This window comes from Mastigoproctus giganteus, chromosome 5, assembly GCF_048544385.1.
Source record: "Mastigoproctus giganteus isolate SK-2022 chromosome 5, ASM4854438v1, whole genome shotgun sequence".
In the NCBI taxonomy this organism is placed as follows: Eukaryota; Metazoa; Arthropoda; class Arachnida; order Uropygi; family Thelyphonidae; genus Mastigoproctus; species Mastigoproctus giganteus.
Window position 1 is genome coordinate 181755167 of NC_143579.1, and position 18086 is coordinate 181773252.

Here is an 18086-nt window from a genome sequence, read left to right on the forward strand (position 1 = left end):
CTATGCCTGACACCAAACTGGCAAATACTTTTCAACCTGCAACACAGCAGGTTATACCAAAACGGCCCTACTGCTAACCGACCGTTAGGAGTAAGAATAAGACATCTTTAAGAAGAACTTAATCTGATTTGATAATATTGCAAATATCCTTCCACTTCTCCTTGCTCCATGGAGCATTACTCCACCTTCATAAATGGAACAAATCTGCACTACATAAAGAAAATTTCTTGCAACTGTAGCAAGCAATACTGGAGCAGTTTCCAAACTTCGTTGTAGTTCATGCAGATGGACAAAGAATCACGCCCACGTTGGAATCGCCGCAGTTTTTCCGAACACCACATGGCCTATCGACTGCCACATGAGTGCAGTATATTTTCCGCCGAACTAATGGCAATTCTGGTTGCACTGAAGTATATTGAGTCCTCCAATATTGAAAACAGTATAATTTTCTCTGATTCTCTAAGTGCACTTCAGGCCCTGGAAGCCGACCGGGCTAGCCGAGTGGGTAAAGTACCTGCCCGGCAACCCAAAGGTCGCGGGTTCGATTCCCGCCTCGGGCTTGGATCAAAGTACTGCAAAAACCTTGGGAGGTGCAATATGGCCACAGAGGCCGAAGCGCCAACAACTACCAAATCAAAAAAAAAAAAAAAAGGCCCTGGAAAACAGCATGAACATCACCCACCCAATCGTAAAAGAAATAACAAACTCTTTATATATCTTATCTGAGCTTGGAAGAATCATACATTTCTGTTGGGTCCCAGGACATATGGCAATTCCAGGAAATGAATTAGCGGACAATACTGCAAAAGCGGCTGACTTACCACCCGATGACAAGTGGAAAGTTCCACATCAAGACTATAGACGAATAATCCAGGAAAAATGTATGTATCAGTGGCAGTTAACATGGCAAAACCAACTTAAAAATAAGCTTCGAAGTATCAAGCCAAATCCCGAGCAGTGGCCTTCAAACTTCAGTCCAATTCGACAACAGAAGGTAATACTAGCTCGTCTTTAAATAGATCACATTAATATTACCCATTGTTATCTTTTACGAGGGGGATTCATCCTCAATGTCATCGCTGTAATACAGTGATTTCTGTGAAGCACATCCTTGTGGAATGCACAAAATTTGCAATAGAACGCCAAAATCTCTTCACTCCAGCCGCAACAGAAGACCCTCTAACATTCACTTCACTTTTTGGCAATAAAACAAATCTCAAACGTTTTTACCTTTCTCAAAGCGATCAATGTATACCATCTTTAGCAAAAACCAGTTTTCTGACTCGTTATCTGTAAAGAAATAGCATACATATTGCCATAGGTATGGCGTACTATGGCCGTAGATGCCGATGCGCCAAAATAATTCCCAAACAAACACTCATGCACGCACAGGCAGATCCAAATCCTGTGGGTGTCAGCAATCCCTCCCTATCCAAGTGAAAACATACAGTACCATTGGAGCCCGACCAGTGGTACCAGCAAGCTGATCCCGCTTCAACATAAAGATGTTAACAAATAATAATCAAAATAACGGAAGCAATAATTTAAAAAAATTTTAAACCATATAAATAAAAACCTATGTAAAGCAAAAGATGTATGTAAAAAGAATAGGAGGATAGTACAATGTGCTCTTTGAAACAGTCTTTTCAATGAGCTTTTTAAAAGCAAAATACGTGTCATCCTCCAAACGCCGATTCCTAAGTCATAATATATGACACACTAAAGTCCAGTGTTAGAGAATATTTTGCAGAGAAGTCCCATGTCTTGAAAACCAAGTCAAAGATAGATAGATGCATTGCACATACCGTAATTTTACTGAAGTCCTGCGGTTGTGAAGCGCATTCCAGGAAAAACTTGAAAGGTTTTCTCCTCATATTTCTTTTCAAATTCCTTAGTCTCTTTTCCTTGTGAATCTTCACTGTTCATAGGATATTTATGACTTTAAAACGTAAATTATTGAGAGGTCAGAACTCAATTTACATGAGTTATGCGTAAGATTTTTTATCTTCATTGATGCCGGACCAGAAACCCTCTATATTCAGTATCCAAACTACATTCCAAAAGGTAGAGAAGATACTCATCACTGAGAAGTCCGATTTGTAGCTGAAATTGGATTACCTAGAGCTTTTATTTTGTTGAAGACCTTATCTACCAAGTTTTGAAGACAACGAAAAACTTTCAGATTACTAAGGAATTGGTGGTATTCGTCTCATTCTACAAGCATAGTACACTGAGCCTCTGAAGTAGCCCTGAATTCGCTATACAGACTACATTGATAGATGTGCCCAGCTCTCTTGACCACCATAACACTGCCTGAATCAACCAAGCCTAAATAATGAATTTTAAGTTCAGAGACCCGTATGCTGTAATAGGAAGGAAGCAACCCCAAAGGCTCACATCTGGTGAGTATGGGCATAGCACACCCAGGGTCCTGAGCTGGATATCATCATTTTCTCTCTCTTTTTCCGGGTAACTCAGAATTTTTTTTTTTTTTTTTTTTTTGCCTGGTGCAGCAAAAGCCCCGGCTTCCTCGCACCGTATGGTTAATGATAATGGTAAATAGACTCAGTGTGAACTGCTTTTTAACTGTTTTTGATGTTGCAAATCCAGTAGACTTTCGAAATAACGGCACCTTCGGGGATTCAAGGTGCCGTTATATAGAAAGTTTTACTTTTAATGTATTTAATACAGAAATAATGAGGCCAAATAAGAAATAGAGAGATTAAGAATGCAGTTTATTAACTGCACATAAAAACATGTAGACGATCCAATGTTACATTCTGTCTTTAATACACTTCTGCTTACGCCCCGTTCTATTTTTTTATTTTTTATTATTATATCAAGTTTATTCTGCGCGGTACCACAGTGGTATCGTCACAGTTCTCCCCACACCGGGTGGAAAAGGCCTGGGTTCGAATCCCGTCGATGACGCGAGGAACTTTTTTATGGGCTTTTTTTCACTCCGTGGCTGAGTTAGTCGGTCTCAAGCGTAGATAGCAAGGCTTTTTCGCCAGAAACTGGGGGTTTTCTTGCAGCAAATCGAGCAGAGAACATACACAATTCATAATACACATGGGTGAATTAACATTCCGTATGATCCTAATGTAATAGTTTATATCAAGTTTGTCACTAAGCTATAGTGTTGTTCTTCTTTTCTTCTCTGTATGAGGCGTCTCGGTTAGCCAAGTGGGCAGGAGCAGCAGTGCATAGCACACGCTTCTAGATTAACCGGGGTTCTAGCCCGTGACCACCGGATGCGGAAAGGTCAGGGAATGACCACCGCATACCCCCGGGGCAATATAATCTTAGTTGCTAATGCTCCTAAAAACCAAATAACAAACAAACAAACAAACAATCTTTGTATGAGGTTTATTAACTTTATGAGCCATAGTGAGTGGTTTTTAATGTAAAACAGCGGTATAATCTGGCGCACTATGGCCATAGACGCCCATGCGCCTAAAAAATTCCCAAACAAACAAACAAGCGGTATAATCCGTGATATCAGTACAGAATTTACTTTGAAAATGGCAAACGTAAACAAATAGTGATCACGTGACTTGCCGTTTTCTTTTTTCGGCACTGCAAGACAACTGTGCTGTATGTATACATCCGATCTCGATTGCCGTTATTTCGACAGTATACTGTATAACTGCCGGAATAAAGAATCTAGTGACACTGCCGGTTGTATACCATTCCCTCGATTACATTAGGAATTGAGGCCGTGCGAGTTAGGTGGTTTGAGCTATTGAGATTATCAGAGACGGATTTAGCGGCGGCCGCGCCCTGGGCCCCGACTTCTGAAGGGCCCCGCAAAACCCCAACTTTACACATTTTTTCTAATTACACCAAGTTTGGTTTCATATGTGCAATTTTAATTACGTACAAGTTAAAAATCGGCGGTAAAACCTGATACACATACTACGCTGCATAGGCCCCCCGCGGCTGCGCTACCGCCCATCGGAACAATAGAATCGTATTTGCTACTTTGTACTTACAAAGGTTCTCCTGCAGTGCAGACTTACGAAATACACGTATATCGTATATTGTTGAAGTTATATTAAGATAAAATTAATTCCTGTTGTTACATCTGCGCCTGGATTTTCGTTGTTTGTGAATAATTTTTGAATTTTAATTAATCATTAATTTATTGTGCTATAACGAAAAATCTCTTCTCTAGTATTCTAATCATTCAGACTATTAAATTTTATATTTTTCTTTTCATTGGTAGGCTACCAATGGTAGCTAGAAAATGAAACAACATCTATCAGGGGCTGAAAAAAGACAAATTAAAAAAAGATGCAAGCAAGTTGCCAACCAACAGAAAGGAGCATTGGACAAATTTATAATTGGCCTTTGCCATTCAGGCCATCATAATTCGAGCAACAATAAAGATGAAGAACAAAGAGCTTCCATCAGTCAATAAAAAGAGTTAGTTGAAGTTGAAAACCAAGGTATAGAAGAAAGCAACAATGATGAAGAAACAGTCAACCAGGTGAAAACCAGTAGAAAATAATATAGAAGAAAGTCCATTAGAAAATATTGAAATGCAAACAGAAAATATTCCATTCGAAGTTACACTAAAAGATATTGCTCTCTGGCCTAACGTTTTATCTAATGAAATGGTTGAATTTCTAATTTCAAATAAACTAAAAAATATAGGCGATATAACTACACTTAAATCGGTCTATAAACACGGTGATCGCATTTACTTACAGAGGCTTGTGTAAAGACCATTTTTACAGAAAAATTTCAAATGGTGAAAAAGAAGAAAGGACGTGGCTAATTTTTTCCGAAACATCCAAATCAATTTATTGTTACCCATGCAAAATGTTTTCAGGCTCAAAGTCTAAGTAGACTACAGGGTTCCAAAATTGGAAAAATATTGAAATAACTTTGTCCGAGCATCAAATGTCAAAAGAGCACGTCGCTTCAATGTGTACATTATACAAGCGTTCCTCTGCGTTAAATCGCATTGATGTTCAAAATCTGCAAATTACATTGCAAAAAGAAAATTATTGGAGAGAGAGATTCTGTGAAGAATTGTATCCACAATAAAATTCATCGCAAGTTTGGGCATTGCTTTTAGAGGCCATAATGACAGTGCAACAACTTCGAGAAAAGGCAATTATTTGACTAGTTCAGAGTATTTGAACAAATATGACAATATTTTAAAGTTGCACTTACAAAAATATGGAAATCAAGGTAGCGGACATGTAAATTACTTAACGCATCAGACGTGTGATGAACTTTTGCAAATAATTGATGATTATCTTATGGCACACATTGTGGAGGAACTAAAATGCACAAAATACTATAGTATTATTTTAGATTCTTTATTATAAGACTCTGATTTACTGGCCCACTCTATTTCCCTGTACAGTTTCTTATTATACTCATCAGAGTCATTAGGCCTATAGCACACTCCTACTCTCAATTTTGATCTCCCAATGCTTATGTCACACCAAACTGACTGGACACTGCACTGTCCAGCGATGTCGACTGGCTTCACTTCCTTGGATTTTATGTGTTTCTTAACTAATAGCATAACCCCTCCTCCCTTCCTATCCTGTCTATCCTTTCTGTAGACATTGTACTCCCCAAATTCCAGTTCTGCACTCCCTATATCTGTGTGACACCGCGTCTCTGAAATCTCAACAATATCTGCCTTTGATGTTTTGAGCAATACCTCAAATTCATCAAATTTATTTACTAAACTCCTAGCATTGGTGTACACGCAAGTATACATGCACCTGTTCTTTTTCTTAGCTACCCTAACGCAACCCATGTGTACCCCAATGACTCCCAGCAGTCTCTGAAATATCCTGCATCTTATTTTCCAAGCTGCTGCTCATTCCAATAGAAGCAGTGCAAGAATCACTTTCACCTCTGCCAATGGCTACTGTTAATCTATTAGTCCTTGTATCCCCCCCAATCTAGCAGTTTTCCGACCCATCTAACACTGCCTCGATAGCATCAGCAAACATTCTTGCACCCTTTTTATTTAAGTGTATCCCATCCCTGTAGAAGCAGTCTCTCCTGTTAACAAGTACAGACCAGGCTGAAAAAAATTCTACCTCTTGAGCCTTGCACAATCTTTCCAGGGCCAAATTGATCGACAAGGCTCGGCTCTCATCATATACTCCCTCCTATCATGTCTGGGCAGAATTGCAGACACTTTCAAATTCCACTCTAATTCACGGATTTTTTTCAACAGTGACCTGTACTTGTTAAGTAATTCCGCCTGTCTCCTACTCTTAATATCATTAGTGCCGACGTGTACAACTATATCACCTTTTGTGCCCTTAAAAGATGATATCCGCTCTACAATGTCATAAACCTTTGCCCCTGGCAGACATGCCCTGGTCCTGTTCCACCTATCCTTTTTACAAAGCATGTTTCCCGTTTCCCTGACAATAGTCACCAACAACTACTAGTTCCTTTGGGACCAGCGTATTCTGCCTTGGGGGCTGCCGCTGTGTTGCGTGATGACCAAGTGCAAGCGCTGGCATTGGTGTGGGCAGCTGAGAGCTTGATGGGCCTCTCACTTTTAATCCTTCGAGGGCATCCCCCTGACCTTCAAGCTCTCAAAATGTCCATAACAACGCTGAGTTGTCGACTGATTTCCTTACACTCCTTGCATCGTGCACACACAAAGACATCCCCCCCCATGGCAGTATCATGTCCCGAACCCGACTGCTTCACAAACATCACGTAAGTAGTGCATTTTAAAAGGCTGTGATTCAGAGGGCAACTGCCCTCCTCAGTTCTCCCCTGAGCCACAGCACTCCCATTAGCTTGAGCCTTTTGCTTTAATGCTCTGGTCTGAGTCATGATTTCGATTTAATTTCAATAAAATTTCAATTTCAGTACAAAATTAAAACCCTAAACTTGTATCCCAACACAGTTATAACGCTATATTTATGTTTCAGTATCGAGTGTTATCTACGAAATCCCTTTTATATAACTTCTGTATCAAGTTAAGTATTAATTATTTATTTTTACTAATTATTTGTTACATAATCTAAGTCGTTATATGTATAGTTCAAAGTTCAATTTAATTGACAATATTATGCTATCTAGTTAGAGATATTTTGTATCACGTAACAATGGCGGCAAATTACGAACGGTTAACACGTGGATTTGATACCCTTACCAATACTAAGTAAGATATAAAATATTGCCGTGGACAATCGTACGACAATGCAGCTAATATGTACAATAGTCTGCAAACAAGAATAAGACAACATGCTCCATTAGCAACGTTTATTCCATGCTCCAGTCATTCACTTAATTTAGCTATGTTGCTGCAGAGAGTTGTAGTAATGCTTCCAGATATTGTTTATTCGTGCAAAATTTGTTTGTTTTTTTTTCTATGCATCAACATTTCGATGGAGCATGTTATGCAATAAATAGGATAAAGGTTCTTATACATTAAAGAAATTGTCAGATTCAAGGTGGTCTGCCAGGGATGATGCAGTTTTAGCAATAAAATGGGGCTACAAAAATGTAAAAGAGGCATTACATGAGATATGCAATTCCACAAAAGAAAAAAAAAATTGTTGTTATTGAAGCAAAACATTACTTAAAGAAATAATGATTATGAAACTGCAGTAATGACAGTCCTATGGAATAAAATTTTGCAAAGAATCGATGCAACAAGTAAATCTTTACAATTTATTGACTGCATAATTGTTAAAGGTGCGTCATTATTAAAAAGTCTAGAAACTTTTATTAATGAAAACATAAGACATAATTTCAACGAAATCAAATCAGAAGTTAAAGAACTAATAGGTAAAACATTTGAAGATGATCGCAAGCGAACATGTACAGAAAATCGAAAGGAATTTTTTTTACATAATGTACTCTACGTAATATGCGATCGTTTAATAGCAGAACTGAACAGATGCGGAAAAATCTATGAAAATGTTAAGTAATTTGAGTTTTTTTCATGTTTACATTTGTAGAATAAAAGAAAAAATGCGTTAATAATTTAATAGAAATGTATAAAGATGACCTTGATTCAAGTAATTTTAAAGATGAGTTGGAACAGTTTTTAATCTTTTTAAATGAAGAAGACAAGCGATCAATTAATAATTATATACAAAAAAGCATTAGATATGAAAGCAACTTTTCCAAATGTGGAAATTATTTTGAAAATTTTGTTAACCATGCCAATTTCAAACGCATCAGGGGAACGCTCATTTTCTTGTCTAAAAAGAGTAAAAAATTATCTAAGAAACTCAATTTCAAAGGAAAGACTAAATAATATGGCTATTTTATATATAGAGAGTGATTTACCTGAAATTATTGATTGTGATGAGATAGTTAATAAGTTAGCAAAACGAAAGCAAGAAAAAAATTTATTTAAATATTTTCACATTTGTAATTTTAATTTCAAGTAAAATTCTATCTTTTTTTTTGTTCAAATTTCTGATTGTTACTGCTATTATATGTATACTATCATTAATTATACTTTTACATTTTGTTCAACTATTAGTTCAAAACTTTGTGATTATTATTATGCTATTATTAATCATATTATACATATATTATATTCAAATTTTATTGGAAATAAAACATTAATAGTACATAACCATTTTTTATTTATTTAAAAAAATGGTTAACATGTATTTTTATTTTCCCTGTCTCTCTCTTTTTTTTTAAGGGGCCCAATATTTTCTTCTGCGCCCGAGGTCTCATCTGACCTTAATCGGCCTCTGGAGATTATTGATTTTTATCGATTCTTCATGTTGCCAATCTTAAATAATCTCAATCTACAGAAACTCTTCCCAAGAAGGTGTTTTTACAAAGTATACTTCAACTAGGCGAAGAAGAAAGAAGGCTGTACTAGCATATCAATGAAATTGATATTTCTTGTTGCAGTGTGATTTCTGAACAAAAAATATTTGAAATTTTTCACACTCACGTTAGGTTTACGCTTTTAGTTTACTCATTGCTTTTAGAATTTGTGAATAGGAAATGGACGGTTCCCGTTGCACATCATGAAATTCCAGCCATGGAGTTCAATGTTGGTACTTGATTTCAACTCTTTATCTATTTTACTTCTATGATATATGCATAATTTGAATACTTATTATAGAACAGTTCGCTTTTCCGAAACAAAAAAAATGTTTGAATGCAGCTTTAATTTTTATTTATTTTTTATTTTTTTTAAAGACACTCCTGACTGCTTATCTGCGTTTCTCTGTGCTTTTCATGTGAAATACTCTTGGTTTGATACAAAAAATGTACTGCCTATACTGTTAAGAGAGTTGTTCGCAACGGTTTTCGACTGCACACATTTTTTTTTTCTTATTCCATCTCACTTCCAGCTTACATTACAAAACCATGGGGGGGGGGAAATAATTCAGTTTTGCCGTCCGGCCGACTCTGTTTTTCAGTTGTGTATATGCACGTGAATGAATGAGGGGATTCTAATGTACACTTGTTTTTTTCTTTTTCTTTTTTTTTTTTTATGAAAACCCCAAACACGAAGGGTATTAGAACCTATAGTACTTAGTACTGTGCTTGGGTTGGAGGTTTAGAAGACGAAAGAAGATATTTGTTGACATTAGATTTGAACTTCTGTAGACTGTAATTTTCGGGAAATAAGTATGAAGGAAGGTTGTTCCAGAAAACGACAGTTGAATGAATAAACGAGGAAGATGAAAAGTTTGTTCTGTGGGTTTGAAGTGGGCAGTAAAATTCTCTCAGGCTTCTAGATTCCATTCAAAAGAGGTTAATTAATGACTCATCTCTAATAGTCTCTCCACTTGCTGTCTCATTGACATACTTGTTTCTGCTGCATGCCTTTTTTACAGATACTTCCATGGGCACTGTTCTTCTGAATTGGCTTCTTGCCCTTTTTCAAAACAGTCCGAACATGAGATGAACGAATTCTTTTGAATGATTATACATATTTTTTTCTCTCCCTTCCCCCTTCCGAAAATCCTGGAGCGAAAGTGCTTAATCTTAGATAACTCGCAATAACAGTAATTAGTAGAAACTCGAAATGGCATATGGGCAGAGAAATCGTCACGAAACTAAATTTCTTGTAACAGCACAACTACAATTTCGAAACATGTATGGGGAGGGTTAAGTAACTTGAGTGTTCCTTCAAATAAACCGTCAGTTCTTGGTTGTTAACATTTACAAGTGTTTTGTTAACGATGGTTGTGTGAGCGACTGGCAGGCTCCTCTGCTGAAGAGAGTTGAACAAATTGGAAAATGATGTTTGCAAAATATTGCAGAAATCGGTGCAGTTTGCTAGTAAGCCAATACGAAATCACCTGGCGTGGGGGAGGGAGTCTCCGGCTTCAGCCATCCCAAAAACTCGATAGAAAAAAATGTAAGTCACAGCAGCGGCTCTCCCCAAAGAAAAATCATGGGTGTGCACCTGCAAGCTAACAGTCCTAGGTCTGGAAAAGCAGCAATATCTGAAAGAAAAATTCTCAGCTTTCTTTGTAGAATTGATAATACATTCGAAGCGTTTTATATCGACCCCATTCTTAATGTCCCATACGTTATAACTCTGTGGTTGGTCCCGGCCAATTTCTCTTTCTCATTAAACTAATGCTATTTTTTGATCAATCGATATAATAACTGCTTTCTCATTCAACTGGGGGTCTTTATATAGAGTTTCGAGTGTATCAAGAATTGCCTCTATCCACTGTGTTTATGACGATATCCAAATCGGAATCACCTACATTACAACCTTTTTCCTCTCCCCCACGCAAAATTGAGAGTCCTAAGTATTACACCCAACAGAATCCTTAGGTTCTTGTCCTCGCACAAAGTACTGATGGATCCGTCATGGGACAGTGAGTCAGTTAACGTGCCAAGCCTTAGAATGCCGTTATCTCTGAACTAGAACTGTTTGCAATAATAAATCAGTTAACTAAGTGTTCTAATTCCAAGGAAGACCAATATTGCTGTTCCCATAATCTGTATCAATAGAATATTTGCAGAAATCTGGGTTCATCCTCCTTGGCTTGAGTATAGTCCCATGCTCAATATAAACATGCTAGATCAGTCAATCCCTTCGATTTTCGATCCATCACTATCTCTTCAGTTTGGCATGAATTATTAGAAAATGGACATTATTATTATTAGCCATATGGTGCAAGGAAGCCTGAGGCTTATGCTGCACCAGCCAAAAAATAAAAAAATAAAAAAAATAATTCGAGAGAGAGAGAGAGAGAGAGAGAGAGAGAGAGAGAGAGAGAGAGAGAGAGAGAGAGAGAGAGAGAGAGAGAGAGAGAGAGAGAGAGATCACCAAGAAAGGTGATATCCAGCTCAGGACCCTGGGTGTGCCAAGCCCATACTCGCCTGGGGTGGTGCTTCTCTACTTTCCAGGCCAGTTCTTCAATGAAAGACTGTTTTATATTGAAGATCTAAACTGAAACGTGGAAGTCTTAATACACAATGTCAATTGTTAGAATTCAGATGAACACTTGCTGTGGACAATATCCACTGCATTTAACTCCTTTGGTATTCAAACATGAACATTGGAACGATTTTGTGCTCGTGGGAATGGATAGGTTTTTATTGGAATTTTTTACAGCCTTTTTGATTAGTTAACATTAAATTATGTTTGACAAATAGATTAATGGTTATTCTCCAGAACATGGGTATCTTTGTGGGAGTGGCCAAAGAACGGATTATTGTCCGGTTGCATTCTCTGATTGGCTGATTATTGGGAATGCTTCATTTACATCATTTTGCGTTTCTGATTGTTTTGATTGGATGCAAATTGTCTTCTGATTTTCGTGGGAAATGCAAAATTATCATTTGATTTGTGTTTTGTGCTATTGTTTAGTCGTTTTTTTTTTTTTTTTTTAGTTATTCTGTGTTCAACCCCAATGGAGCCAGTGTTTGTAAAAGAATGGATACACGAGGAAAGTTCAATAAATTACTACCTAAGGTACTTCCCATTTATATTTCAATGATTCATGATCTGTCATGTTCCTACATATCTGAAACCCTCTTGGTTTCACAGTTGGTAGGATTGCTGTCCCTCTCAGCGGGTGGAAAAGACTGGAGTTTGAGTCCCGAGGAATTTTATGGGCCTTTTACACAAAGTAGCTGAGTTAGTTGGTCTCAGGCAAGGGTAGCATGGGTTTTTATCCCTTAAACTCGGGTTTTTCCTGCAGCAAACAAAAGATCACCTCAGCACACATGCAACTTAGAGTATACACGGAGCAATATGGCCTTAGTTAGTGATGCTCCTAAAACCCTACTATTGCCACTACCACATATCTCAACTTGAATCATACTAATTTTAATTCCACTGTGTTTTTAGGTTGTGCTGCAGTAACAGAAAGAAGAAAGACATCTATATCAAATTGCGAATGTGCTGAAAGTGGAAATCATTCAGTCATCAAATTTCTCACTGGAGAAGGACATGGGCCAAAGGCCATTCATGAAGGGATGATGGCTATGTATAGCAACAGTGTACTTTCAGAGTACTGGGTGAAATTCTGGTCAAAACAATTCAAGTGGGGTGGAGAGTCCATTGAAGATCCATGTCCAGGAAGGCCTGTGACAGCGGCCACTCCAGAAATGTGCCATGCTGTTGAAACCTTTGTGCCGAATGACAGACATTTAAAGGTTGCTCAAATCCCCAGGGAATGTGACATAACTGAAAGAACAGTTATAAACATCCTCCATGAACATTTGGGGATGACTGTGTCAATGTAAGGTGGGTCCCCAGATTTCTCACAATTCAAAGTATGGTGTTGTGAAGAGAATTTAAAGCTTTATGGACAGGATCCTGAAACTTTATCTCCAGAATTGTTACGGGTGATGAAACATGGGTTCATCACCGGGATCTTGAGACCAAGCAAGAATCAATTCAGTGGAAGCACAAGGGTTCTCCCCCCCCCTCCCAGAAAATTTTGGACACAACCTTCAGCTGGCAAGATTATGGTCACCATTTTTTGGGATGGAACACAAGTAGTCACTGGGGTGTCATGCATCCCTACTGTGCAACCTAAGGTATATTATAAAGTCTTGTCTACATGATCCTGCAATGCTTCTTTAACTAGTGATTCCATTATTTTACCCGGAATAGAAGTTTTAAACTAACTGGTCTGTAATTACTCTTGTCACCCTTCGATCCCCCTTTGTGAATTGGGCGTACATTTGCACATCTCCAGTACATGGGGACCTCCCCTGAGTTCAAGGATGCGCTCATAATTATGGCTAAGGGTTTGCTTAGTTCCTTTGCCACCTCTTTTAATATAACTGGATAGATCCCAACCACCCCAGGTGCCTTTCTTATGTTTAACTTCAACAATTTCTCTTCCACTTTGTACTCAGTTATTACAAAATCATTAAGCACCCTGCTACAATTTGATAACCTTCTGGCATTTTCAATTCTTCTTAACTCCTCATGTGTGAATGTAGATGCAAAATACTCGTTCAGTTTGTTTGCTATCTGAGCAGAATCATCAACAGTTGAACCATCGATATCAAGTGGACCAATCAGATTCATCCCCTTCCTTTTAGAGTTTATATGAGTAAAGAAATCCTTGCTGTTTTTCTTAGCATCCTTTGCCAAAGATTTCTCTTAATCTGCCTTCGCCTGCCTAACCTCCTTTGTGACTTGATTACAGACTAGCTTATATCTGCATAGGCTTCTGCGTCGCCTGATAATTTATATGCATCCCATGCATTCTTCTTCTCTGCCACGAGTCTCATTAGTTCATTTGACAACCATTTAGGCCTAAACCTTGAACAACATTTCTTAATACTATGAAACTTTTAGTACCGTCCACGATTAATTCCTTGAATGCTTCCCACTTAGAATTTGCTGTTGATAACATCGTCAGTTGATCCCACTGTACAGAATTTAAAAACTGTCTGAGACATGAGTAATAAAATATTTGGGAGAGTTCAAATAATGGCATGTAGTATGTGGATACTTTTGAAACAGGTTTACTAATGTGCCTGAAATTTAATGTATATTAACTAATTAAATTTGTCCCCACTAGACTTTTTTTCTAATACGGATATTGGAGGAAAATAGATTTACAAGAAATCTCCTAAGGGTCTACTTGAATTTAAATGACAATTTCTGAAGATATAAATGGTGTTTCTAATTACATAGAGTAAGTACATAGAATGAAAAGTGTACTGACCCAATTTAGTGATTGCATAAATTATAATGGAAAGCATTTGAATGGCATGATTTTTAAGTAGACACAATCTCCTCAGTTACAAACTACCATATTGTGACATCATGTGGGAAAGGTTACAAAAGTTTGCTATGGTTGTTAAAGAAAATATGGGAGTTTTGGCTGTCTGGTGGGTGTTGGTGAGGCAGATTTATATTTTTTCTCTGAATCTCTCATATATGTACGTAACTTGTATACTGAAAGCATGATGCTTGAATAAGTTGGTTGATGAATGCAGTGTTACGTTTCACGTATGCTAGCAAATCATGATTTATAAACAATAAGAAAAATTGTAATAAAATCGCAAGCAGAAAGCAACAACGTTATTACTTTTATGTACAAACAGAGAATACCTTGTTTCTTTGCATTTGGCATATTGCTTACTCATTCTTCCACTCAGTGTATGGCAGCAAACATAGTATCCAGTGCTTCATCTACAATATGTGGTATATAGCCTATATGATATTTATGAAAACAAAAAAATATATATTCCGTATTTTATTGGACAAATTTTAACAGAATTTAGGAAGGCTTCACAAATTGTTCTAAAAGAAACAAATATAAAATTTAATGTGAAAATCCATCCACTGTGAGTTCATGACATGTGGGCATAGCAATGACAACAGGTGCTTTATGCATATATGATAATGCCTAAAAATGACTTTTTTTCAAGTAAGTATAAAGTCCTCTGTGTTCATGTTCATAAATCCTGCAACTTGGTTAATGTAAAATAAAGAAAAACAAATGAACTGTGCATCACATTCAATTAGGAAGTTGTAGTGGAATACTCTTGCCTCTAGGTAATTTTTTTTGCATAATTATCAATTTTGTCTTAATTTCTCTTTTACATAAATTTCATTACATAAATGGAAAGTACATTTGTAATGTTATGATTGACATTTTTTTTGTTTATAGATCAAATCAACGAGATAAGAAAAACCAGTTTTGCATCAATTATTTGTAGAAATGTGGACTTTCCAGAGCTTCAGATGCACCTGTTTCAGTCTGTAAGGTAAGTTTAAGAGATTAGTATAAGGATAAGTGACTTTTTTTTTTGGAATTTGTTCTAATTTGGCCATTTTGTGACTGCTTTTTCTTTTAGAAGTTTTCAGTATTGACACTGATAGTTTTGCATTAGGATCACTCCCAGTAGTGACTTCAACGCACAGCACCTACTGCCATCATGTGGTGCACTGTCTCTATACAACATTAGTGCCTGTTGCTACAGCATCCAGTAGACCAGGGGTGGCCAACAAGTCGATCACGGCTTTAATTTCCGTCGATCATAACAAATTTTAAATATATAAAAAATAGGTTAGTCAAAATCTAAATGTTTTTATTATTATGCACCCCACTGCATATGCTTATTACAAATCCATTGAACCATGTGACTACTCTTGTTGCTGCTCTGCTGCTAGGCTTCTTTTGTAAAAATTCACGCAGTTACATTGTGGCGAGCATAGTGTATGTGTCGAATTCTTATTTAGCTTATATTATCCAGTTATACCCTTTGATTTGATTTAAAATGAATACTACGAAAAAGAGTAAAACTTATCATTTTCATCAAGAGGTGAGAATTAGAATACAGTAAACCCCCCGCTATTCGCGGTTTCGTGTATTCGCAATCGCTGATTTAATATAAAATGAAACCTAAAAAAATGTGAATTTTAAAGCGCCGTGAATATTTTCCGCCATAAAAAACATGGGCGTGGCTAAAATTATCTTTCCTGGTCAAAATAGAGCTCAATGGGTGGGTGGGAGGGAGAGGGGTGACAAAATCACGAGAGTGGATGTTTCTCGCTAATCCTTGGTCAGTATGTGTTATGCGCTTGCCGTGGAAGGTTTCGTCGTTTGCTTTTAATTTATATGCTTATAAATTGAATTGAGGGAAATGTGAGGGAAATGAATTGAATTGAGGGAATAATGAGGGAAATGTGAAAATATCAAAGGTGATGACATTAGTGAATAAAATTGAGTTATTAGACAAAATTTCTAATGGTGAAAGTGTCTCCTCAGTGGCAAAACATTATAAAATCAATGAGTCAATGGTACGATCAATCAAGAAATCCGCCGTAGTGTCCGTGAAAACGTGCTAATTGATTAAGTAACTCGTGATGTTAAATTAGAAAAAATGGGAAAAGCTTTAAATCTGTGGATAGGAGATCGAACTCAAAATAAAATTCCGTTAAGTTCACTCATTTTTCGTGAAAAAGCAAAACTCCTTTATCAACACTATAGCGAAACTGGTGATAGCACTGGCGGGATAAGTTTTTAGCTAGCAAAGGCGCTGGTTTGAAAGATTTGTTTGAAATTTCTAATAAATATTACAATTTAATATTAAATTGTTCCTTATTTTCATTTCGATGCCATATGCTTGCATTTCTAATGGTCATATTATGAAGGTACATATAATACATACATAGACAAAATTTTAGACTAGTTTTTCTTATATGTTTCATACTTTGGAACGGAACCCCTTTATTACTGTGGGAGCCATAACTCAGTATTCGCTTTTTCGGTATTCGCGACATTTCTCAGGAACGTAACCCCCGCGAATAGCGGGGGTTTACTGTACTTTTTTGTAATGATAAAAGAAAAATGTTGCATTGATTTGAAATGCCTCCATGGCTATACCCAAAAAAGAAATTTAGAAAGGCACTTTAACACACTCCATGGTAAATACCAATTGCATTTTCCGTGTAATAACGACCTTAGAAAAACTAAATTAAAAGAACTTGCATTGAGATTATTCGCACAACAATATTTCTTCATGACACCTAATTTACAATCTAAACCAGTAACTGTAGCATCATTTAAAGTGAGTCATCTTCTTGCAAAAAAATGCAAACCGTTTTATGATGGTCAATTTATCAAAGACATACATTTTTAGAAATAACAGATTCTCTTTTTGAAAATTTACAAAAATGAAATTAAAAGTGCTCTTCAAGATCTGCAATTATCTCGAAATACTGTGATGCGACGCATCGAAAAAATGAGCAAAAATGTCAGCAAACAATTGCTAATTGTGTGTCCTTTTCTTTACAACTGGAAGAATTTACAGACATCAGTGATACAGCGTAATTGCTCATTTTTATAAGTATGGTTTTTGATGATTGTGCTACCAGGGAAGAACTGCTGAGTATGGTTTCATTAAAAGAAAGAACTAGAGTTCTTGATATGTTTAACGCATTTAAAAATTTTATTGAAAAAGTTGAATTACCACTATTTAAGCTTGTATCAATAACAACAGATGGAGCTCATCTGTTGTTATTGATACGGGACTGGACTCATTGTTTGCAATGACGGGGCATATAAATGGATTCAGCGCATTGTGCCAAAAGGATAATAAATTTCCAGATTTTGAGTTATCCACTGTATCATCCACCAACAAGTGTTAGCCAGTAAAAGATTAAATACTAAAAGTGTTATGGACATAGCTTTCAAAATCGTAAATTCCATCAGAGGACAGTCTCTTCAAAGGCGACTTTCAAAATGCAACTAGATGAAAATAAACCAGAACTTGATATTGCACACAGATGTGAGGTGGCTGAGTCGGAGTAAATTTCTACAGAGAATTCAAAATTTGCTGAATGAAATTAAAAAATTTGTTCAAAGGGGAAATTATCAGCAGCTACAAAATAAGGAGTGGTTGTGTGATCTGGCTTTTTTGGCAGATTTTACAAGTAAATTAAGTGATCTGAATTTGAATTATAAGGAAAAAATAAAAATGTGGGTGACATGATTAGTAGTATTTCTGCATATGAATATCAATTTTTGGCAATGGCTAAGGATCTCAGAGAAAAAATAATTGATCATTTTGAAATATTTAAGAGCATTTGAAAAAATATCCAGTTTTTGAATTTAATAATGAAAAATATGTTTCTGAAATTTAGAAAGTTGTGGACAATT

General features: G+C 36.6%; 1 protein-coding gene across 1 annotated transcript in view; it reads left to right on the plus strand.

The window, feature by feature from the left end:
- LOC150085895 (immunomodulatory peroxidase-like) overlaps positions 1 to 18086 on the plus strand; it is a 312395-nt gene that overhangs the window by 138701 nt on the left and 155608 nt on the right. The window contains exon 12 of the mRNA XM_090374732.1: positions 15093 to 15189. Coding sequence (XP_090230858.1) covers positions 15093 to 15189 — 97 coding nt within the window. The remainder of the gene's footprint in view (positions 1 to 15092; positions 15190 to 18086) is intronic.